Source organism: Jatropha curcas, chromosome 8 (assembly GCF_041381405.1).
Source record: "Jatropha curcas cultivar XTBG-Jc1 chromosome 8, XTBG_Jcur_1.0, whole genome shotgun sequence".
NCBI classification, from domain to species: Eukaryota; Viridiplantae; Streptophyta; class Magnoliopsida; order Malpighiales; family Euphorbiaceae; genus Jatropha; species Jatropha curcas.
In genome coordinates this window covers 23,457,748-23,481,798 of record NC_143158.1, presented here as the reverse complement: position 1 = coordinate 23,481,798, position 24,051 = coordinate 23,457,748, and the positions used below count along the sequence as shown (strand labels likewise).

The 24,051-nt window shown below is 32.9% G+C and overlaps 2 protein-coding genes across 3 annotated transcripts; one reads left to right on the top strand and one right to left on the bottom strand.

Annotated features, from left to right (window-relative positions):
* Nucleotides 1–377: 377 nt before the first annotated feature.
* RID2 (S-adenosyl-L-methionine-dependent methyltransferases superfamily protein) lies at nt 378–6,385 on the top strand. The gene is made up of 10 exons (XM_012211355.4): nt 378–533; nt 751–856; nt 984–1,059; nt 1,497–1,580; nt 1,671–1,726; nt 3,259–3,315; nt 4,576–4,625; nt 4,788–4,940; nt 5,792–5,915; nt 6,013–6,385. Exons 2-10 carry the CDS (start codon nt 758–760, stop codon nt 6,175–6,177), a joined length of 864 nt encoding a protein of 287 aa, XP_012066745.1. The 5' UTR covers nt 378–533; nt 751–757; the 3' UTR covers nt 6,178–6,385.
* A 1,005-nt stretch (nt 6,386–7,390) lies between these two features.
* On the bottom strand, nt 7,391–21,083 carry PUM6 (pumilio 6). Of its 2 annotated transcripts, XM_012211373.4 has the most exons (11): nt 20,918–21,082; nt 19,324–19,984; nt 18,990–19,140; nt 17,735–18,908; nt 17,514–17,655; nt 17,321–17,428; nt 15,131–15,343; nt 14,909–15,019; nt 10,232–10,426; nt 8,410–8,581; nt 7,391–7,870 (listed from the first exon to the last, which is right to left on the bottom strand). In XM_012211373.4, exons 2-11 carry the CDS (start codon nt 19,918–19,920, stop codon nt 7,854–7,856), a joined length of 2,880 nt encoding a protein of 959 aa, XP_012066763.1. In that variant the 5' UTR covers nt 19,921–19,984; nt 20,918–21,082; the 3' UTR covers nt 7,391–7,853. The 2 variants fall into 2 exon arrangements, with proteins under 2 accessions (XP_012066763.1, XP_012066755.1); XM_012211365.4 differs by having other exon boundaries at nt 17,735–19,140; nt 20,918–21,083.
* Between the last annotated feature and the right edge of the window lie 2,968 nt (nt 21,084–24,051).

The window sequence follows — 24,051 nt, the reverse complement described above, 5'->3', positions numbered from 1 at the left end:
GTATGGTCAAAATAATCATTTATTTGCACGTATAGATTGGATACTTTAAATCGATAAAATCCAACCCAACGCGATCCGCGTGCAACCCTACATTAGACAGCAGACTTCAGTTTGAATTTACGAAATAGATAAAATCAAATCAATTTGGTTAATTTTCTTGCGAATAGATTCGATTTAACTGGATAAACCAAATTGTCTTCAGTTTGTGTGGAAGATTAAAAAGTCTGGCTTACGACTGAACCAACCTGAAAAGCTTGCAAAACATTATTAAATCGACCAAACCGATCCGGTTTTATTTTCGTAATTCGGTTCAATTTTGCGCCCAACCGACCGTTTCCACCCTCCAAAATTTTTCAGTGAATTATTAAAACCTAAAACCCATATTTGCATGTTTATTTAAGAATCAGACCCAGCCGCTCAACCTGTTCTCCATAAAACTCTCTCTCGTTCTCCAGCTCTCTCTCAATCTTCTCCACTTCTGTCGAGATAACCTCAACATTGATCGAAGGTTTCCGTAGTCGAGCTCAACCTAGGTACAAATTTTTCTTTTGTATTATTTTCTGTCGTTTTCTTCCTGACTACTGTCACTCCCCTCTTTACTCCTTTTCTAGCTTTATTGGGTATTCGGTTGCCTATAGCTTTTCCTTGTTCAGTTGTGAGAAAAGCAATTTCTCTCTTGAGTTCTGTCAGATACAATATATTTTTGGAATTTTTCTGATTTTGGTTTTGATTTTTCCTTCCTGATTTTAGCTAAAAGATGTCAAAGCGGCCCGAGTTGCTAGCGCCGCCTGAGATATTCTATGATGATGTTGAAGCTCGAAAATACACTTCTTCTTCTCGTATTATGGAAATTCAGGTATTTCTGTATTCTCTCTTTATCAGTATTTTTGCAAGTATAAATCAAAATTAACCTATCCTGTTTAGCTCTTTCCTAATCATCCTGTCTTAATTATTAATCGTTAATCCTTTGTGTTTATTGACAGGCCAAACTTTCAGAGAGAGCAATAGAGCTTCTTAATTTGCCAGATGATGGAGTCCCCCGATTACTCCTAGACATTGGTATTACATGCATAAACATACGTACATGTATCTCTTATTTAATTGTGGATGTTTGGATAATCAATGTTCTTATGGGAAAGTAGGATACCTGCATTATAGTTGGTGTGTGTATATATGTTTGACATAACAAGTCTGTCATTATGTTGATAAGATGATGAGTAAGTTGTTTAGGCGGCTACTATGAGCTTAAACGCTGGAAAGATAAATTACTAGTAAAGATAATAAGAGCTGAAATACAAAACATAAATTTTTGATGTTTGATATATAGTTTTCAGTAGTGGGTCATCATTGTATTTTTAATGGTGGGTCATCCACTAGTGGTTAAGGTTTTTGATCTTGAACTTCCAACATGAATGAATCTGTTTTTCTCATGGGGCTACATAAACTTTGATTCGACAGTTACTAAATGTCTTTCTCTTAACATTGGGCTTTTGCAGGTTGTGGATCAGGACTTAGTGGAGAGACCCTAACTGAAGATGGGCACCAGTGGATTGGCTTAGACATTTCACAATCAATGCTTAGTATGTCTGTTACCAGTTCTGTTGATTTGTTGATGTATAGTTTTGAGACCTTTTCGATATCATTTACATTATATTATTTGTCAATTCTAGATATTGCATTGGATCGGGAGGTTGAGGGTGATCTTTTGCTTGGTGATATGGGCCAGGTACTAACACCAAATCCAGTTTTCATTTTTATTTGTGGTATCACCCAGACAGCTTTTTTTGGTACGTGTAGTTTATTGATCAAGGATTAAATGCAAGGGTGCTTTTGAAGTGAACTTAATTTATTGTCTTTTGCATGTTAGGTCACTTTTTAATATAGTAAATAATGGACATAGAAAATAACTAGAAATAGCCTTCGTGTGGCAATATAGGGCGTAGCTAAAGATGGGGCAGGGAGGGAAGATACCTTACCTGTTTCTAAAAACCAAAGTCCAGAATGCCATTTACTTTCTGGCTGGTTGGAGATCTCATGAATTATGTGAACCCCAAATTTGAGTCTTCCAACCAAGAAAGACATGATACCGGATTATTAAAATACCTAGTTATGGATAAGTTGCACAAATCAGTGTTTCCTTAATGTCATGAGAAGAGATTGAAATTGGGACCTAAATAGGGCTGAGTTTTACAAATTGCGTTCTGGTCTGCAAATCCTAATTCATGAGGCAGATGATTTCAGGCATGGTTTGGTTGAGACAAGATTCTATTTCAGCCTGTGAGATTTGTACCATATGTTCTGCGTGTGCTGCTGCTACTGGAGGGTTTAAGGCAGGATCTTGACGTGCATGCAATCAATCATTCAACTAGATGTTACATTCTTCAGTATTTATCCTTTGCAGTATGCTTATGCTGCATTTTTGGATATTTTGCATGCAATAAAAATTATTTGTTGAGAGTTAATAAATGAGGTTAATGAATTGTTCTTTGCTTCTCCTTTCTTGATCATCAGCATCTTCTTCACCAACGTGCCCTTTTCATTGAGCATCTCTTTCACCAACTTCCCCTTTTCATCCAATTTCTAAAGTATCTAGTAAATGATTCTTTGTGGCATATTTCATCCTAATTCGTGGTTTTTTCAAGTCCTTTGTGAAATTGACTCTAAGATGAATTTGTTTCAGTTAATCCTTTGAAATTACGTAACGTTACAATTGATAAGAAAAGTTTTATTAAGGTGGCGGTGCAAAACGAGAACTGATGGTCTCACCCGATATGATAAATGTTACAAGCTTACAGAATGACAATGGTCAGCTGAAAGACATTCAAAATGAAGCATGTTAAGGCTATGAGGTAATGTACAATTCATGGCCTGTGATTCAGCATGCGAGGTTCTTGGGTAACCCATTTGATTGATCACATTGACTGAATCAGGCTTGTGTAAGCATTGCTGGACGCACATGGTGGATAGGGTCTATGGTTTAAAATATAAATTAGAACTGCAATAGACTAGTTTTATGATTTTGGAGTTTTCATACCTTGGTTTATGACTTAACTTCTGGTTAACCTTTTTTTTTTTTTTTTTAAATAAATCTTTCAGATGTGTCCTTAATGCTCTTTCTAGATCTGGCATTTTGGTTTTACTGTTTGACGTTATTTCAACAATGATGGTGACACGTGTGATGAACTTGCAATCTTATTTGACTGTTTGCTCTAATAGATTGCTCTCTTTGGATGATTACATGTTCACACTATGTTGCAGGGATTAGGTCTTCGTCCTGGAGTTATTGATGGTGCCATTAGTATCTCTGCTGTTCAGGTTAGATTATTCATTGTGCTGATATCATATAATATTGTTGCATTTTTTTCTTTAATCTACACCATGTTTCTCTGATTCCTTTATTATGTGTTATCACTTGATTTCTGCCTGCTTGAGTCATGTAGTTATGCAAGGACTTCTCTGCTGTTATTCCTGTATGATTAGCTTGTGGGGTGGGGATTTTAGATCGGGGCTGTGTAGAGAGGGGAAATCAAGAGATCGAATTTTGAAAGAACAACATTACTTGTGGTCATCTTGAAGCTGCTGCTATGGTTTTGCAGTGGGGTTTATGGAGATTTTTCACTTACGAACCTATAGTTGGCATGTTAAGTAAAACATCATCGACTGTGTTACAATGTTAGTTTTATTAGAGAAAATGATATGTGGTTGTGTGTTTGTCCCTCAAAAGAAAATAGTTAGCTTTTGTCATCTCTTTCTCTAATTGGTAAAATGGTGTTTTGATTTTGGTTTTTGGATCTTAGATGTCTGTTCTTCAAAACATTTGATTAAATGATATATTTATTGCTTTTCATTATTACAGTTTTGTGCTTGAAAATTGTAATACCAATTGCGAAGTTATACTCTGGCTTTTAGGCTTTTAAATTATATTTCCCTGTCCCAAGCCTTTGAGAATAGATGATATTGACCCAATCAATTTCTAAATTTATATTGTGTTTTTGTTAGGAAAAAAATTCTGTCATAGAAATGCCATGGAATGCTTATAGGAGCAATGTTTCAGCATAAAAAACTTAGCAACAATTAAGGAGGGTTGGCAATGTAGTTAAATTCAACTCAAAATGTTGTTTTTGGCAATGTACTCCAAATAATTCTCACTGATATTAGTGCTATTTTTTCACCTAAATAATTAATGAGGGTAAAGTTGTTAACTATAAAAATATATCCCTTTTAAATGACCTTTCTTAATTTTCGTGCAAAGTCCAAAGAGGATTATAATTTGTCAATGGAGGGAGTGTGACATGTACCACCCCATACCATGACCTAAAAGTATCACAATAGTCCTTGTGTGTGTATATGCATGTGGCATGCACCTCTTTAGGTTTGGTTTAATGATGGAAGGTGTTCTTAGTGGAAAATGATAAAAACTTCCATCACATGGTGGTTGATGTAATGATACTTAGAATTTGTACTTTGTGTATTGAATTCTCATGTTTCATTTATATTAGTTGATGAACTATATTGAGTGTTTTTTTCTCAATTTTCCTTATTTTTATTTTTTATTTTTTATATTTGACATGGCAGTGGTTATGCAATGCTGACAAGTCCTCCCATGAGCCAAGACGAAGGCTGAAGTATGTCTATTTTTCTTTTTTAAGTTTATGCAATTTATGTAGGATAATAAAAAAAATTACGCATGATTCATTTAGTTGGATTATTTTTGAACCACTTATTGATGCCTATCTTACTGATGTCTATCCTCATTCGTTGTTAATTGCCTACCAATTTCAATTTAGGGCTTTCTTTGGATCATTATATAGATGCCTTGCAAGGGGAGCAAAAGCAGCATTTCAAATATATCCCGAAAATCAAGCCCAGAGTGAGTTGATTGTAAAATCCGCTATGCTTGCTGGGTTTTCTGGTGGTGTGGTTGTTGACTATCCACACAGGTATTCTATGCATCTAGTAGAATTTTAAGTCAGTTTTTCATCTTGTCTGTTGGAAAATCAATGATTATTTGGACCTGCTTACTTTTCATAATGCTAAAGGTCCTTAGCTATTGGGTTTATTGTGCTGTTGTCGTGGTCTATAATTAAAGCCATTATCTCAGATGTCTTTAGTGACAATAAATAGTTCTTATTTGTTGAATTTTGGCATCTACACTACTAGTTGACCATAGAAGGTGATGTGATCCATTTTTTCTAGTTCTGTGAAACCAAGTGTTAGCTTACCAGGTAAACTAACCTAATTTGGAAACCCATACATATATATATATATATATATATATATATATATATATATGCACCGATGCATTAAAATGAAGTGTAATTTACTAGTTCTCTATGAGAGCCTGCCAAGTAAGGCTTCCTTGAAAAGTACAAGATTCTCAATCCATATTTCAGTTTCCTAGAGAGGAAGAGTATCTACTAAAATCATCTTTCTTGATTCCCTAGAGGAACACTGAATGCAATAGCAGAGAAAGAGTACGATTTTGATTCCTCAACTGCCTTTCGAACCTCCTTTCGTTCTTTCCTTGATGTGCTGCTGCATAACCTTATCTGTGTAGTTTCTGCCCTTTGAGGGGCCAAAACAGGTTTCATTCCACTATGTTGTTGATTCTTGAGCACCTTTTGATGCAGTAGTTTATTCAGTTCTACCCATACTATTGTGAGTTAATATGTTTGTTCGTTTGTTCCTAAATAGAGTGCCACGCGCTATTATAATTAGTCTGAAAACAAAATGTTCCATACTATTTTTACTTTGATGGGTCAGTAATCCATGAATAATAATTTCAATGCAGTTCCAAGAGCAAGAAAGAATTCCTTGTTCTCACTTGTGGACCACCATCCTTAGACACAGCCCTTCCCAAGGGAAAAGGTGAAAACGGAGAAATTTGCTCTGATGATGATGGAGAAAATGGGACAGTGAGTTCGTCTTGAGCTTATTCTCCAATCATTGGACTTCTCTGGTGAGGGTGTTCTTCGAACTACTAATCATTATTTATGCATGTTTCTTCTGCAGGTTTTCGTTGCAGACAGAAATAGACCTAGGAAGAGGCAAAAAGTAACCACGGAGGGGAAGGGTAGAAAATGGATACTGAGGAAAAAGGATCAAATGAGAAGCAAAGGAAATATTGTGCCTCCAGACACAAAATACACTGGTCGAAAAAGGAAGGATAAATTTTGAAAGTATTAAGTAATGGAAAATTTTCTAGCGAAAACCTAAAATTATTGTTTTGTTTAGGTGTTATTTACTTTTGGAGGGTATTAGGAAGATAGCAAGGAATGCAAAATTTTGTTTTCCAATATTATTTTGTTTGCATGTAAAAAATATTCAACCTTGATTGCATAGGGCCTTCAAATTGGCTTTTATTAGAAGTTTCCCATATTTCTTATTTCGGGCTGCTTGTCTGTAAAACCATTGTTTCAGAATTGTCTAAATTTGGCTTTTATAAGGATAATTCATTATACAGGCACAAGAAACAATATTGATGCATCACATCAATTCATAAGAAAATTATACAATATAACATTAAGCAATTTTTAGTACTGGAAGAATAGAAATATTTACAAAATCAGGTGGAGGATTAACTCAAAGCTTGCAGCTGCATTTGCTTGTGCTGTGTATCTTCCTGAAACAACGTTCTCGCTTGCTAATGACTCTTTTTCTGATCTCTATGGTCATAGAAGCAATATACCAAGGTTGTGGTTTAAACTCTCAGTGGTCAGTGAGACTGAGGAATCAGATTCAGTAACACAACTTCTTTGCCATTCTTTTTCTTCGACAAACCTGAAAGTATTCCTGGGGACCTGTGCTTCTGCTTCTGCTATGTGAGGAGCATAACAAGGAATTTCTGCAGCTTTCTTTCTAATTGCATCGTTGAACATTTCGTTATGGTTTACCCTTTCTAAAAGACTTTTCCTTTTTCAATATTAATTGATATAAAATTCATGAATTTCACAAAATTCATGGAATTTAGAATCTACTCAAATTCCATCACTAATAAAACTCGATATACTGCAAACTGATGCAATGTGAGATGAGATTTCCCTCTTTCGAAACTTAATGATTTTATGAATTATAAATAGAGATTGTGATTTTACTCCGATTCCAAAAGATTCAGAAACCCACTATCCATTTGTTTAACTAAAATAAGATTTCTAATAATAAAACAGATTCAAATAACAAAAGTGAAATCAGGTTAATGTCTAATTTTTTTCTCAACCCAACAGATAGTTAAAATCAATCAATTCCTTTCGTTCCAGAAGATTTTCCTTCAGTAGATAGAATTAGTGCAACTAAAACTTAAAACACCAAAATTAAAGCAAAGCCGCACGCTTACATGCTATTGATGCACTACGCTATAAAACCCCATTCCATGTTTAGTTGAGAAAGCAAATGAATGGAACTGAAATTTTGATTTCTATTTCTAGCCAATCAAATCATGACTAATTTCTTGCTCATTACACGTATAAATATACTTCATAGAAACAAAACTACCAACAATTTTACATCAGCCACCACAAAGCTTTCCCTTCCAAATAATTCATCTTCCATCTGTTGCAATCTACACTTCCTACTGTTACTCTTTTTTTGTTTTTTTTTTTGTCCTTTTTCTTTGGACCTGGATATTTGAGCTATAAAACATGAAAGCAAACTGTTCGAAAGCACACATATTTACCGATTTTACAATGTCAACCCTATTATTACTGGTGGAAGATTTCGTACGACAGAAGCAATCGTAGTAAACATAATCAAGTCAAAGAACACGACACAACTCCATGTATTCCTTTTAAATGCCAGAAGAAAGGAGAGAATAACTGGCACCGTCCTTCACAGATACTTGTTATTGTCGATTATGATCACAGTGCTTGATTTTCTGCATAAGGGAGACAGTTAAAAAAGGCAACATAAAAAAATATCATCCGTACCCAATAGATCATTTGTTCATGTTCCATTAATGATGATGCCATTGACAGGATGCAAAAATGGGGAAGAGAGAAGCTATATAATTTTCCCTATTTGGTCATTTCATCAAAACGAGTTCGGTTAAAGGCGAGGGGCTTTTCATATGCAAGTGTATTTGGTAATTACGGTATGATATACTTTAAATGCTTACACCAGCCAAGCAGATGTAAGGAGCCAGCGACAATTAAAAAAAAAAAAGAGGAAAATTTAGCCATAAATAAATCTTCCGAGGAGGAATCAAAATACAAGGTACGTTCTACCCAAATACAACTCAGATAACAAAATGGAAGCATCCAACCAGATAAATTATTTTTTCATGAGAAGTTGGAAGAAGATGTGAACATGATAATGCCTGATTCAAGCTAAGCAACAGGGAGTATGTTTACAAATAAAGAATCACTGGTCAATTTAGAACACATGCAGTGTTGGCAGGATTCTAAAAGCACTTACCTTCCCCGCATTGTTGTTCAAATCGAGCAACAATGTGCTTCCCGTAAGTATATTTTTTCAAAGCATGAACATGAGTTTTTATACGGTCAAACAACATTGCTCGTTGAGTATCAGTACATGTGTCAAGGATCTTCTGAACAACATAATTTGCAAACTGGTCCTTCATCATAATCTAGTACATAGAAACCAGAGAAAATAGTAAGAAAAATAAAATGAAGGCCTCAAAATAGAATAATAACATGTAAAGGAAGAACTGCCCAAGTTATTAAGATAAATTATCGTATTTAAACTCTTAAACTACATTGGGGAAAAAAGATGCGAGTGTGGAAAGGAGTTCAACAAGCACCTGGAAACTGCACATGTTGAAGAGAAAGGTAAGGCAGAATAAATTAAACACAACTGGATCCTACAGTGAAGCCATGTTTTTCAAAAACCAGCCAATTGTATTATATTTGTCAGTTCCTTGTGCAAGTGAGCTCTGCTTGGTATTTAATATTAATAGTTGAACCAAATTAAAATGCGTTGACATCATCTTCACAATGAAATTGAAAATTGTAAACACTAATATCTCTATGCTAAGAGAAATACATAAATAACCAAAACAATAAAATAAAATGATTTTCATTGTACTACAAAATAAAATTTCTATCCTTCCAACTTGCGAAGCAAAAAAATAAAAATTAAAAGAAAAAACTGCAGAGCATCAGAATTTCATCTGTAGCTGAATGGTTCCTATAACCTGGGAACTTCTACACCACATTGGTTTAACGTGCTTTTTTGGCTTGAACTACTACCAGGTAACCATTTACCTAGCAGGTTTAAGTGCTTTATGAGGAAAATGTTTCAAAATCAGAACTGAACTGGTGCTTAACTGGTAACTGGTTTCTCTAGTTCAACCAGCCAGGCTCTGCAACGCAATCCAGTTCTGAAAACCATGAGGAAAGCAATTGGAAGCTGGAAATTGACTATACCTTGGCACATTGATACGTAATTTTGAAGTTTTCTTGTCCACTTTATTAGTTCCTTTAAAGATGAAAACCAAAAAAAAAAAAGTGTCCAGATTTAACCTCTTTCAGGTAGCAACAAAGTTCCAATGCTTCGCAGATTAAAATTTGGATAATATATGATTATACAACAGAAACAACCAAGCCCTAATCCCAAACTAGGTCTTGTTGGTTAATAAATCTATTTTTACCATTCCTCTCGGTTTTGCATTAGATATAGAAAGATATAGCATATCTAAATCTTTTGAATAATAAAGGATTATCACACAATAAATAAGTTTTTTCTTACAGTAAGCTGGAATACCTACAAAGGAGAGACGGCATAAGTGATAGCCTGGTCACAGCCAAAAGTTCAAAATTAAAATGATCATGTCATAGAATAGCAGACACTTCAAATTTCAGAGATTACACACTTCACCGAGTATATAATACCAGGAAGCTTCTAGATAGTACAAAGCAGCATTTAAAATACCATTGTGACTCGTCGAGAGAAGCGTCTTTTTCTATCTAAACGTGTAATAATTGCACTTTGCATAACATATATAAAGCTCAATTCATTTATGACATACACAGAGCAAGAGCTGTACAAATACCTCTTGGAACAACATTAACCAGAACCTAGTTAATAATAACCTCTGTCGATAGAAAAACACAGAAGATTATATGCTGTCTTGTTGATGATAATATCCATTTAGAATACTTGAAAAAAAGGAGATACATGCATTCACAAAAACCTCCAAAGTCCAAACAATATGCATAGTTACATAGACTATATGCCCAAAAGCTTTAAGCCTCGTAAGTGCTTGAGTTCAACTTACCAGTAAGTTATCATTTCCCTCACTCTGCCCAAGAATCTCTTCAATTATTAGTTCCCGCTCACTGGCACCACCATACTCCAAACATTTCTCAATGACATTAGATGCAAATTTATGCTGGCTCAGTCGTACAATATGCCCTGACAACTTGCTAATAATTTGGCACCTTTCTTGAGATTTTCCTCTCTCCAACACGTGCTGTTAAAAGAAAAAAGAAATCAAACAACGCAATAACAGCTTTAGCAGCTCCCAAAATCCAATAGCCAGGAGCTTATTCATCAAATTGTACCTAAAACAAAAGAATGCTTTGCATGTATTTAAACTATTAAAACATAGAACATGTAGTACAATGCTCACATTCACAATAAGCACACTCAAGTTCTAAACAAAACAAAGCATTATCTAAATTGCTGTAGACCCACACTATATGTATTTGTGTGTGTGCGTGTGTGTGTGCACGTGTAAGTGTCTGTGTGTGCACGCATGTGTATGTAGACATAAAACACTTGCAGAATTCCCATCACTAGCTACCTTTTAGTAAAGGGACAAAATAAATAAATATGCAAAAAATTCATAAAACTTAATACATAAATATCAGATAACACTTTCAAAAAATGATATCATCAATTTTTATGTAGCAATTTGTTATCATAATGACCCCATGGACACCAAAAAATAATATATTGCTGTCCTTAGTGTACACACTATGTATAGGTGTTAATCTTACAAAACGGTTATCTTGGAATGACACAATTCAGCATCTAAATTTAATTCATAGATTTAGAGGGCGTTTAGTTTGGATACTTTTAACTTTTTACTTAAAAATGTATCTTTTATTCTATAAGTAAATTTAAAAAAAAAAAAATCATTTAAATTGTTCGGCAAAACAGTTTAAAAGTTATTTTTTAAGTATTGCGTATGTTTGGTCAATAGGTATTTAGAAGTAATCTAATTCATTTCAAATACCAAAAAGGGTACCTTCCTTAAACAGAAAGTCAAAGGGTTCATGAGTAAGGGTACTGTTAATATTTTTGGAAATTAATAGGATATCGCAGTCTTTTACTCAGCCAAAGAGTAACAAGTAGATAATCAGAAGCAAGGGGTACCTTACTTATGACTTATTTTAAGTAGATTTTTATCTTATAGTCCAAACCAAATACCATTTTGCTAGTGACTTTCTACTTAAAAGTAGGTTTGACCGACTTAAAAGCCAAACCAAACACCCTCTTAGTTCAATTAGTAATATATATATATATATATATATATATATATATAAGATGTGACAATCCATGGACTCAATTTTAATTTTGATACATCCAATAGTTAACACATCTTATATAATGAATTTAACAACATCACCAACTCATCAAGACATCTCTTAACCAATTCCCACAACAATTCATTATTACTTAATCATCCAAATCAAAAATTTTTTATTAACATAATATTATGAAGGATAAACAATTTCCAACTTAGATTTGTGTGCATCAAATAATATGCATCTTCTGCAAAGCCAGAACCCCAAAAATAATAATAAACTCAATTTTTCTTCCAAAATTGAAAAGGTTGGTGAAGTCTTGTTAGCTAATTTAACCATCTAACCCACTTAAAAGTTAAAAGTGGATTTATTTAAAATGACCCCGTAAAGGAGTAACATCAGAACAAGAGAGATAAAGCCTATCAGTGAAAGATAGTAAATAAATGCTCAAGACACTTTTGAAGATAAACAAAGCTTAAAGAAATTTAAGAATGCCCAAAAATGTGAAGAGAGAGAGAGAGACAGAGAGAGAGGATCTTTAGGGGGTAATTTAAATTTTAAGTTTCTTTATGAAAGAAACAAAAGGAAAAAGAAAAACAATGAAACTAACGATGCCACAAAAAGATAATTTATTAATTAATTATAAATTTTGAGTAACAAAATAAAATGAAAAAATGACTTAATGAGCGCATTTGCTACTAAAAAGCTAACCAAAGCTGAGTTATTGATTGAACATTTAAGAGCCCATATATATGTGTGCATGTGTGTCTCTGTGTGTGTGCATATGTGTGTGTGTTTGTATATATGTGTGTGTGTGTGTGTGTGTATCAATCCTATGCAAAACCAGCTGGCAAACTCGAGTCTAACCATTCCAAACTCCCTAATTGCAGGTAGGGGTGTAAGTAGGGAAGTTTTTCTTGACACTTATCAGTCCTATGCAAAATCAGTTGGCAAACTCGAGTCTAACCATTCCAAACTCCCTAATTGTAGGTAGAGGTGTAAAGTAGGGAAGTTGTTCTTGACACAAGCTTGAATTGCAATATATTTGATTTCAGCTAGTTTTAATCAGATCAAGTTTGAACTCTAGAAGCTCAACCAATGAATTGAGCAATTTTTGAGTATTAAACCCACAACACTCATGGGTCTAGCTAAAGCTCTACACTTTTATAATAATTTAAATAGATTTTGTCCTGTATAATATTTAAGTTATTTCTCTAATTAGAAAATGCAGTCAAGTTAATTCGAGTATGAATTTGGATTAATCAATACGTTCTTCTTGATGTTAATATTAATTAAGCAAAAAAAATACCCTTTATTGACTCAACTCAATTACACCCCTTGTAGCTAGAAATGAAGCTTAGTCACCATTATCATTTATAATCTATAAACAGTCTTTTCTTTTGGGAAGGTTCCCTTCCTCTTGTCCTGCCGCATTTTCAGTTACATAGGTTTAACTCTTTGTAAAGGATTCTATCATTTACAGCAAATTCATTAAGAGTTCATTTGGATAGATTTTGAATAATATGGCACTGGCATCTTATGCTTTTTCACTTGAAATAGAAATATGTATCAACTTTCATTTCAAATGCACCTCATCTAAAATCGGCTCTAACAAAAATCTTCAGTTTTTTCTCTATGTTCTCTTGCTCTTCCTTCTCCTTAAGTCATGGGAAACATGGCCATATTTAGAATGGGAGGCACTTGCTCCCTCTGCCCCAAAAGAATCCTTTCAAATTATAGAGGCTAATTTCATTTTTACCCCCTTCTTAATAATTTAAGACTGGCCCCATTCAAAGCATTTAATCATTCGTGGTTTCTGAAAATTGAGAATTACCAGTAGCATTAAGTAAATAGTATAGTTTAAATGATCATAAGATTCCCCTTACAAAAAAACAATAATATTTAGTAGATCAAAAAATCAGTTTAATGCTTAAAACAAAGGTATCTATTAAATTTAACTTATTAATTTACTGTAATTAGTTATAGGTTACAAATTTAAAGGTTAAAAAAAATCAATTAAATTTAACACCTTTCTATGTATATATACAAACATATATATTTTACAGGCACTGTGACATCCTTTTCTTGTTTACATTGAAAATTATTTTCTAAGCGTCAGGTAAATGGAAAATAAAACTCATACAACAATTTTAAAATAAGAAATACTTTTGGAAACAATCATGACAAATAATACCAAAAAGAGATGTTCTTTCTTTCTAATTTTTAAAATCCCTTGAAGTCTAGCATTTTTTATCCTTGTTTCTTTTAGCCATTCTCCAAATGGGTTGACATTTGGATTACGACAAATCAAGTGAGGCATCCCAAATTCAATAGCTGAAGGGACATATTTGCCCTTTCACCTTAATTACAAACTTTTCCCTTTCTAATCTGCATACTAATAACTAAATTTTAAATATTTTGTTATTTATAAACTTCCAAAAGAAAAGAATAAATCATATTAAGCAGAAAAAGAATAATCTTAAAATGAACTGGAAGTCAGAAAATTTAGCCTGCAGGCGCCCAAAAAAAAAAAAAAAAAAAGAAAAGATTCTGCCATATTTTGGATTTGCTTGGTGCCACGAGGAACCTTCAAATACGCTTGATTCCATGACAAAAGGCAGGAGACTGTTCCTTTTTATTTTTTAAATTATTCTTCTCTCCTGAATTCTCATGATCAATTTGCTCGAGTCTGCGCTGTCATTTTCCTTGCCTAGCTTCCAGTCAGATGGTGAGTTGCCACAGAAACAACAGTGAGAGGGAAAAAAGGGGGAAAGGGGAAAGAGGAGCAAGAGGGGGAGCAAAGCTTTCAGTTCCATCCTCAAAAGATGACAAGTTCTGACATGCAAACAGGGAGATTTATGGAGGAGAGAGAATAAGACTACTATAATTTTGTGAACTTCTTTAGTTGGACGAGATTTATATCATTTCTTCCATATTTAACTGTTTTGTGAACTGAATCCCCAATGAAGACTAAAAAAAGCTAATTTAGAAAATGTAGGGACCAAAGCACCTATTATGTGAAGCCTAAAAGGGGTGTAATTTACCAAAAAAATTAGCAGTTTTAGGATGAAATTGCATAAGATTATGAAAATATAAAAACAATAACTTTATAATTTAAACAAAAAATATTTATATGTTCAAATTATGTGCATACAACAAGAGAAAATTGTGAGATGAAGTAGGCAATCCCCAAAGCCACCCTCCCGGTTATCTTTGAAGCTTAATTAATATCATGGATCCACTATAAAATGAATTTTAGCACACCAGAAACATAACAAGAAGAATCAAATTGCTACTGAAGTTAGTGAAATATGCAACTGAAGAATAATTCTTAGAGAATGCATTTCCATCAGGCATGATGATATTTTCAAGTTATATTTACAGAAAAATTCCAAGTGACACAGTGCAAGAGCAAAACTGACCTGAGTAACATAATTACCGTACTGATCCTGAGCAAGAACACAGACTGACTCTAAAATCTCATCCACTATAAACTGACATTCGAGCTCATCTGTACAATGCTCTAGAACCCTCTACAATAAGCCATAAACATCCAAGTTTCATATAATTCGCATATATAATGTAAGGAGGTGAAAGAAAACGAGCATAGGTGAGCTGCCAATAGACCAGTTAAATATTAATACCTGTATGACACGGCAACCATAAGGGTGCATAGAAAGTGATGCAACATGACTACGGAAGGCAGATATTATGAATCCAATTTTCTCTGTTGGAACACTCTCGATACACTTCTGTATCACATGATTGCCATTTTGATCTCGTACACATCGCATAACATGTCCATCCAGTTCACGAACAAGCCGTGCTTTCTGATCAAGCTCAATTACCTCAAGTGCCTAACCCATAATAGAATGAAAATCAATATTTTCAATAGAAATTATAGTTTCAGAACAAGGAACCTAATAACTCTGTTCAGCAAAAGTTCTGACATAAATCAAAGTAAAACAAATAATTACTTGTTAACACTATTTAAGTAGGCTTTCCACAACATCCATTAACACCCAACAAATGTTAGCAAAAATCAACTTTTGCCCGCAGCAAAATATCCTGCAGTCACAGAAATATGGCACTAGTGATATTGCAGCATGTTGGCAAACAGATTTTGCTCCTAAAGAGTAAGTCTAACCTACAAAACATTTTACCTAGATGGTTCAAAGTTGGCTTATTTTATTTGATAAAAAGATTAGACAAAGCTACAAATTCATTCTAAACTATGCACAGCAAACTTATTGCTTTTGCTAAGTTTTACTTGTATATCATGGGATTATTGTTTATGTGATTATCAGAATCCTAAACATAAAAGAAGACAAGCAAAGAACTAAAGAAGACAAAGAGGTCACATGAGCTCTGAATATAGGAAGCACAGAGAAGAATGCATTAACCGGATAAGTAAAGACTATATATTATATACACGCAGATAGAATGGGAGAGAGGGGTGAAGAAAAAAAATAAAGAAATCGATAACTTGAGGTTCAATTTGGTAGAAAGCAGAGAGAATCCTTCTCCACAGTTCATTTTGGCCATCAAGTTTATGCTTGCTCTGTTAAATTAAAAGGTTTTGTCTAAAAGTGCAAAAAAGATTAAAAGAGCTGCATTTTAAGCAATACTTCCTCTCTTTCCCCAAAGTTTCCCTCCTTCTTCCAATCTCATGTTTGTCCCTTCCCCTCAACCTCTTCCACAATTGAGCACTGAAAAGTTGGAGAATGGGTTCACAACAGAAAAGCATGCAGTCTCACATGACTACATATACTACATAACTTTAGGACCTCATCATTTCCAATCTAAATCATATTTCTCCTTTGGAATTGAGCTAAAGACCTACATATTCCAGAGGTTTTAACTTGGACCTGTTCAAATCATGATCATAACTGTGGTAGTTGCTACACCTAAAATTTTTGCATCGAGTGCATCTCATTTGGGTAGTAGACAACCATATCAGATAAAAAAATATAAAAATCCATTTATTTCTGACTTGCATTCCCCACTTTTCCCCCTTTTGTACTTGTGCATTCCACGTAACAGCGAATATAACGAAATAGACTTAGCAGTCAGTTTGAATAAAAAAAATGCTGCATAATCTGAAAGAAGAGACAAAGCAGAGAATTCACGAGACCTTTCAGAGTCAAAAGTACTGGGTTGAATGGCTTGCTAATAAAAATCAACTTTGCCAACTTATCCTCACAACTTTGGGCGAAAAAGAATTATGCCCTCAAGATCCAGCCAAAGTTCCAGACAGCGTTCATGAATCAAAATATAGAAGCATTACCAAATGGTAATTTCAGATTTCTACTAAACTACATTCAAACACCACTTTGAATAACTATTTAGAAGATACATCCACAATCAGAAAGTTTCGGCATGTATGATGGTAAAAAGCCTGTATCATTCAAAGCAGGAACAGACCTACATTACAGCGTGGGATGACTGATTAATTATCTCCCTAGCGTTCACAATTTCACCCTACACCAGGAAAATATGTAAAGATGTCTACCAGACAAGAGTTCATAAATCCCAGTAGTGGCTACTTACAATTCCTACTTAAGCAGAACATCAACAGCAATTGAAAGAACCAAACATTTTCTTTTCTTCACAGTAAAATAATATTTTTCATTGGAGTAAAAGAGTGCTAAAATGCAGCAATATACACCAACGCTTATAATCCATGAACACTGTAAATTATAACTTCAAAAAAAAAAAAAAAAGGATCGAGTAGAAAAAGTATGCAAATGGTCACGCATGGACAGGAAATGAAAATAATCAGATAATGGACAGTGATAACAGTGCAGGATATATGCATCATAAAACTAACATACCTTTTGGATCACACGACAACCATACATTTGCAGACTTAGAGTTAAAATCTGACCAGTAAGCTGATTAGCAAGTTCATTCCTTTGCTCAGGGCTTCCATACTCAAAAAACTGCAAGTGAATAAAAGAAAAGGAAATTAGCATGGCTAGCTGACCAGATAAACCTTAACAAAAGAACTGTATATTTCACACTCACCTTCTGAATCACATAATTTCCAAAAACATCAGTCATTAGTTTTGGAGCGAATGGAAGAACTTCCTTAAATACAGATGCCTTTTCTTCAGCACTACAAGTCTCCAACTTCTGCTGAATAAATCGGCTCCCATGTTGATCAGCACTGAAGTTTAAAAGTCTTCATCATTTGAGTTTCCAACACAAAAATGAAACAAAGAAAATAAAGCACAGTTAGCACTTGCCTAAATTCAACAATATTCCCAGCAATATCAGATAGCTCAAATCTACGGCCTTTGCCAGATTTCAACTCCTCAAGAAAATTATATATTTTAGCATCATTAAAACTCTCTGATCCTCTCTGGCCTTGCCATCCAGAATATACAGCAGGAAATCTACCAGTACCCAATGGGAACCTCATCTCATTTCTCCCTCCAGAACTCCCAGTCCCTCCAACAGGGGATCCTGGCAAAACTGGACTAGCAAGTGGTGATGATGGGTATTGCATCAAGATACCCATGTTTGAGGGGCTCCCAAAATAATGACTAATTATTCCCCCCCTACCTTGGTACAGGTTACTCCCTCCACTGAGCTGGTGGTACAATTTCTGGTCATTTGAGGCAACATTAACCTCTGATCCTTTCTTTGTGTCAGGAGTACTATTTTGGCTCCCAATAACATTAGCACCAGAAGCCAGTGGATCAAATTGACCAGAAAAATTATAAGATGGTCCATAAGACTGTTGATAGTATTGTGTATATGCAGGATCCGTAAAAGGAGGTTGCATTTGGTATCCAAGATGACCATAGAATTTGTTCAAATGTTGCATATCAGTTCCATTGTCAATGCTCCCTCCAGTTGAAGCCCCAGGCATGTGGGCATTAAAGTTTGGACCAGCAGAACCATCAAAAACCATTGGAATAGCACCATGAGGATATCCAGCCAAGAAAGGAGGAACAACAGTTGAATTCAAAGTGTATCCTCCCGCACTGTATTGTGGAGAATATAAACCAGGAGGCTGTAGATTAGGGTAAAACGGATTTGATGAAGTCATGTACGCTGCTGCCGGTGTATAAAGAGGAGGTGTGAAACCAGATGACTGTAATACTGGCTGCACTTCTGCTGAGAATTTTGAAGGGCCATGGAGAAACTGATTCATTTCAACATATGCAGAATTTGCTCCCTGGGCACCCATTTGAGACTTGACACTTTGAACTTGAAATGAATTGTTCTGTTGTTGGATTACTTGGTGCTGCAGCATATTTCCATGATAGCCATGTTGCCATTGTTGCTGATACTTTTGGTCTTTTGAATCCGGAAGGCTAGATATGTTAAGACCCTTCATTTTAGATTCAAGAACAATAACATCTGCACTATTTAAATTTCCTTGCCGAAGTGGTTGCATTGGTTGTGTGGTTCCTGTACATTTAGGAGGTGATGAGCTTGAAACAAGAGTGGTTGAGGGAGCAGCAACTGATGATAACACTATCCTATCAGTACCTAGAGATGATGCAGCAGCATTCATTGTGTCAGCAGGAGGATTATACAACAAACTGGAATCAGCATCGCGATCAGCTGCTTCATCTGTTGTTCCAGGACTCAAGGAGTGAGCCTGATTATATACAGGTGATGGAGTTCGAGGGTAATCCTCCTGAAAATATGAACCAATGATTATGAATTTTGTAGTCATGCAACAGGAATGGAACAAAGTCAGAATCAGGGGCTAAAACAAATTTCATCTCAGCTATGGAATTACTCCAAAAATGTATCCGAGCATAGTTAACTATTGTCAGAGTAATAGATAGAGTAATGAAATGGTCAGGAAAATTACTACCTGAAATAAATCAACCAGGCTTCTGGACTGGCCAATCAATGCAGATGAATCCTCACCAGACCAAAACCCATTTGTCTGGCCTATCAAATCATCAGAGGGTTGATGGGGTGAATTATCATCTTCTGACTCTTCCTTGTGCGTAGAAAGGGTAACTTGTGACAAATGCAAGGAAATGTTACCGCTGTCATCTACTGAAGTCAACCCCCAATTACTGCCAAATCTACCAATATGGCTTCCCATGTGCCGATTCTCCCTAGAAATGGGTGGTGTTGGAAGTCTAGGGTTCAGGTTAATATTGGAATCATAAAAAGCCAAATATGATGATTGCTTCTCTGGCTGAGAGTTTTGGACAGCACTATTTAAATTCCCCAAGTTAGTGTTATGCTGGAAAATGAGGTTGTTTATGGCTAGAAACGAACCTTCCATGCTTGGAGGTGCGCTTCCACTTCGATTGGGGACCATGTCTCTCCCATTACCATGGAACTTTTGACCCTTCCTTAGCAATCCTAAATCCTCCACAGACATATTAGGAGTTGATGATACAAAAGTCGCAGCCTCATTGTGGGAGGGCATTCTAATAGGGCTCTCAGTTGCCATATCACTAAAATATTGTTATGCTGAATCCTAATTAAAGAGTAACAGCATATCTCACGTAATCCCCCTGGAAGATCAAGTATTAGGGGTTATAGCATCACTATCCGGAACCTAATCCTATTAGGAGGCATCATAAGGAATATTTACATTTAAAAAGAAAAGAAAAGATAAACATTCTTTGCACTACCATGTTGCAATCAAAATATGATTACGTATTACTGGGTTGTTTCAGAGACACGGATAGTCATCCATCAAGAAGATTGGAGAAATGAACCGACTAGGCATACACCAATTAACAAACAAAACCTGACCCATTCATATTCGCTAGATTCATGCTAAAATCACAAGTAATGAGTACACTTTGACTTCTTGGAATGTAAATATTGAATTAAAATCACAGCCCTCTCAATTTCATAAAATGAGAGAAAATGAAAGTCAAGCGTACTATATCATGTATATGAACATTTTACAGAAAAAAAGAATCAGCAAAAAGAGCCCACAAAAGTTAACCTTTTGGCTGATAAGAAAAGACAAGCAAATGAAAGAAAACAAACTTCCAACTTCCAACCTACAGAAACAAACACTTCCACTTTCACCTAGTTAAAAACGAATTCCTACCATTCTGGAAAACGAGCATAAAAGTTGCTAACTTTCCTTCCTCATCTCTGTAATTTCTAAGAAACCAAACAAAACAGCATTTGAACAATTGCTAATTGACCAATAAACAGGCATACAGAATAAACACAGGCCTAAACAGAATCACATATAATTCCAAACATTAAAATAAAGAACAAGAATTTAAAAGCATAAAAAATTACTAAAACCCAGTTCATAGGAAAAGAAATGACAGCGCATAAGCAAAGAAAAAAATAACCCACGAAAGCTACTGCCTATTGCTCGACCTCCACAGAAAGAACAAGGCAGAAAGCAGAGAGATACAGAAGTACAGACAATAATTTTACTTTCAAAACCCTAAAACAAATAGTGAAGATTCTCTTACCTTGTAAGCGATGGGGAAGATTCACTGTTGAGAACCCTAGATACCTTCCAAAGAAAGAGAGGAACAGAGGATGAAATGAGAGAGAGAGGGAGAAAGAGATTGGCTCCAAAATGATCTGTTTGGCTTTAGTGAAGGATTTTTAAAAGACTTGATGGCATAAAGAAGGAAAGTACTAATGCCAGTCAAGATTTTTGCTAAAATTCAACTAGGTTTTAAGACAGAGAAAGGACAAAACTAGAGTGTGTGACCCAACAGACGCGTGTGAGCTTAGTCACAATCATTTCTTTTGATTTGTGGATTTTCCCCTTTTTTTCTTTTTTTTTTTTTCTTTTTTTGTTTGGGGAGAGGATTGCTATCTCATTCCTAAAATTTAAAATTTAATTTAAAAAATAATTTTCTCTCAATTTTTAAAAGAATGTATATTGTAATATTTTTATATTATTTAGTCTTTTTGTGATGCGGTTGACGTTAGATGTTATTCATTTTTATTCAATTTTTTTATATTCTTATTCACTTTTACTTATTATTTGTATTCATTTTTTATTTTTAATATCAAATATTGATTATAATATTTATTTATATTATTTAAAATTTTATAATATTAAAATAAAATTTTATATGAAATTAATGCGAATATAATGGTTAAATAATAAAACAGCATTATGTAGAATTCTACAATACCACCTAATAATACGTTTTAATATATAGATATATATAGATATAATAATGAAATATTATATATCTTTAAGATTAAATTTTCAATCGTCATCATCTCTCACACACAGATGTCCTTTTTATTTAAAAAATTTTAAAATAAAAATTTAAAATTTTGAAAGACTTAATATTGTATATTCTAATACATCCAATCAAACTATATAAACATAAAAAATATAATTTTTTATCTCTCTCCTATTAAAATATTTTAAATTATAATAAAAAGATAATTAAATATTTAAAAATAAAAATATTAATAATTTCAAATGCCTCATTATCATATATATTTATTAAAAAATAGATCAAAAATAAAACTTAAAACCTTGAAATGCTTAATTATCTATATGTGTTTATTTAAAAAATAATTTTAATAAATTATATCTAATAAATTAATAAAATATAATTTTATAATTGGTCAAGACTAAAGTTATTTTATGATATTCAAATTTTGGTTAAGGGTGTTATCGAAAATCATATTATTCCTCATGTTCACACATTAATACAGTATAAATTGACCCACTACCTATTACATTATTTAGATTTTTCGTTAGAAAAGAAAGTTTCATTTTAATTATTAGCTGATTATTAAAACTAAAAATATATTTTAATTAATTTTTTATTTTAATTTATAATCTATAATATATAATTTATCTAATATATATATATATAAATATGGGAGTAGGGGGAATAATGAGATTTTCTATAATAGCCTTAGATTAATTTGGAATTCCTAATAAATCCACTTAGTTAGATTTTTTATTCATTTTAATTGAAGAAACTATTTATTATTTTAAAGATTATTTTAGTTGGATTTTTTTATTATCTTTTAATTGAAAAAAATAGATTTCATTTATCTTTTTAGATATCCTTTTAGTTAGATTTTTTATGCATTTTAAATTGCTAAATATGTAGTGTATTTTCTCGATTTGATCTTTCATTATTATTATCCAATAATTTTTATAATTGATAGATTTCAATGTTCTTAATTATAGGTTTTCATATGATATTGCTTTTTAGAAGGTAAATCGAAAATTTTAATTCTATATCAAAAATGAAATTAAAAACTTTTAATTGATTTTGTCTTGGATTTTTTAAAATATTATAAAAAACACTTTACTATAAGACTCTATTAGTTAAATACAATGTGTAACGCACATCATAAAATAACTAGTCTATACTATATATAAAAGCGAGAATGAGGGAGGAATAATGGGATTACCTATATCACCCTTGATAAAATTTAAAATGTTCTAAAATACCCTTAATGACGGTCAATTAAAAAATTACAGTTTATTAATTGATTGGATATAATTTATTTTTTAATTTATTTTTTAATAAATATATATGATAATGAGACATTTGAAAATTTTATATTTTATTTTTTGAATTTATTATTTATTGATTTCATTTTGATTATAATTTAAACATTTTATTTAGGAGGGAGATAAAAATAGAAAAAAAAATATTTTTTATTAATACTCCCTTTTTCTTTATGTTTGTATAATTTAATTGGATATATTTTTTAAAAATAAATTTTCAAATAGCATAAAATTTTAAATATAAATTTTTGAAATTATATTGCATATAACGTCCGAAATATGGCGTAACTTTTTAGGAGTCTGGGGCTATAGAAGTAAGGATTTACTCGCTCAGTCAAAGAAGAGTAAGCCTATTCCGAAACCCTTATCAAAACAAGCGTAACTCCAAAAAAACAAATAGTTGCGGAGCCGTGTTGGATCTCGTTGTTGCATAGCTCAGGCTAGAGCAAGGCGCATGTATAAATATGGAAACTTCTCTGCCATTTGAATCAGAGAATTTATAGAGGAAATCGGGTTTTAAATTTCCAGAAACCACAATATTTAATTTTTTTAGTTCTTTCTATGGAAAAAATAATATAATTTCATAATAAAGTGGTGTACATTAAAATATTTAATTAATTTTTTCTTCACTTTTTTCCATTTTCTTTTTCTTATAAACGATTATCTAAAATAAAATAGTTACCTAATAGTTTTCTTTTTTTATTATAGAAAATAATATGTGATATTTTTCTTTTATAATACTCTTAGAAATTATTAGATTATGGCAATAAAGGTGAAAATTTTTTATATAATAATAATATTAATAAATATTTAATTGATATAATAGTTTATGTAAATTTTGATATTTTTTTTTCATCTTCTCTTGAATATATTTATGTGAAAGTATACATATATATAAAGTCTATTAATTGATTGGATATAATTTATAAAAATTATTTTTTAAATAAATACATATAGATAATTAAGTATTCAAAATTTAAGTTTTATCTTTTTAAATTTATTTTTAATAAATATATATGATAGTGAGACATTTGTAAATTTTTATTTTTTATTTTTAAAATTTATTATTTATTTAATTTTATTTTGATTATAATTTAAAAT

Coding starts and splice junctions, on each gene's coding strand:
- RID2 (XM_012211355.4), top strand. CDS start 758: ATGTCAAAGCGGCCCGAGTTGCTAGCGCCGCCTGAGATATTCTATGAT. Junction 1,581..1,670: donor CATTTCACAATCAATGCTTA/GTATGTCTGTTA, acceptor TGTCAATTCTAG/ATATTGCATTGGATCGGGAG. Junction 4,941..5,791: donor GTTGTTGACTATCCACACAG/GTATTCTATGCA, acceptor ATTTCAATGCAG/TTCCAAGAGCAAGAAAGAAT.
- PUM6 (XM_012211365.4), bottom strand. CDS start 19,920: ATGGCAACTGAGAGCCCTATTAGAATGCCCTCCCACAATGAGGCTGCG. Junction 17,429..17,513: donor GAAATTATGTGATTCAGAAG/GTGAGTGTGAAA, acceptor ATTCACTTGCAG/TTTTTTGAGTATGGAAGCCC. Junction 15,344..17,320: donor GTTGTCGTGTGATCCAAAAG/GTATGTTAGTTT, acceptor ATTATGGGTTAG/GCACTTGAGGTAATTGAGCT.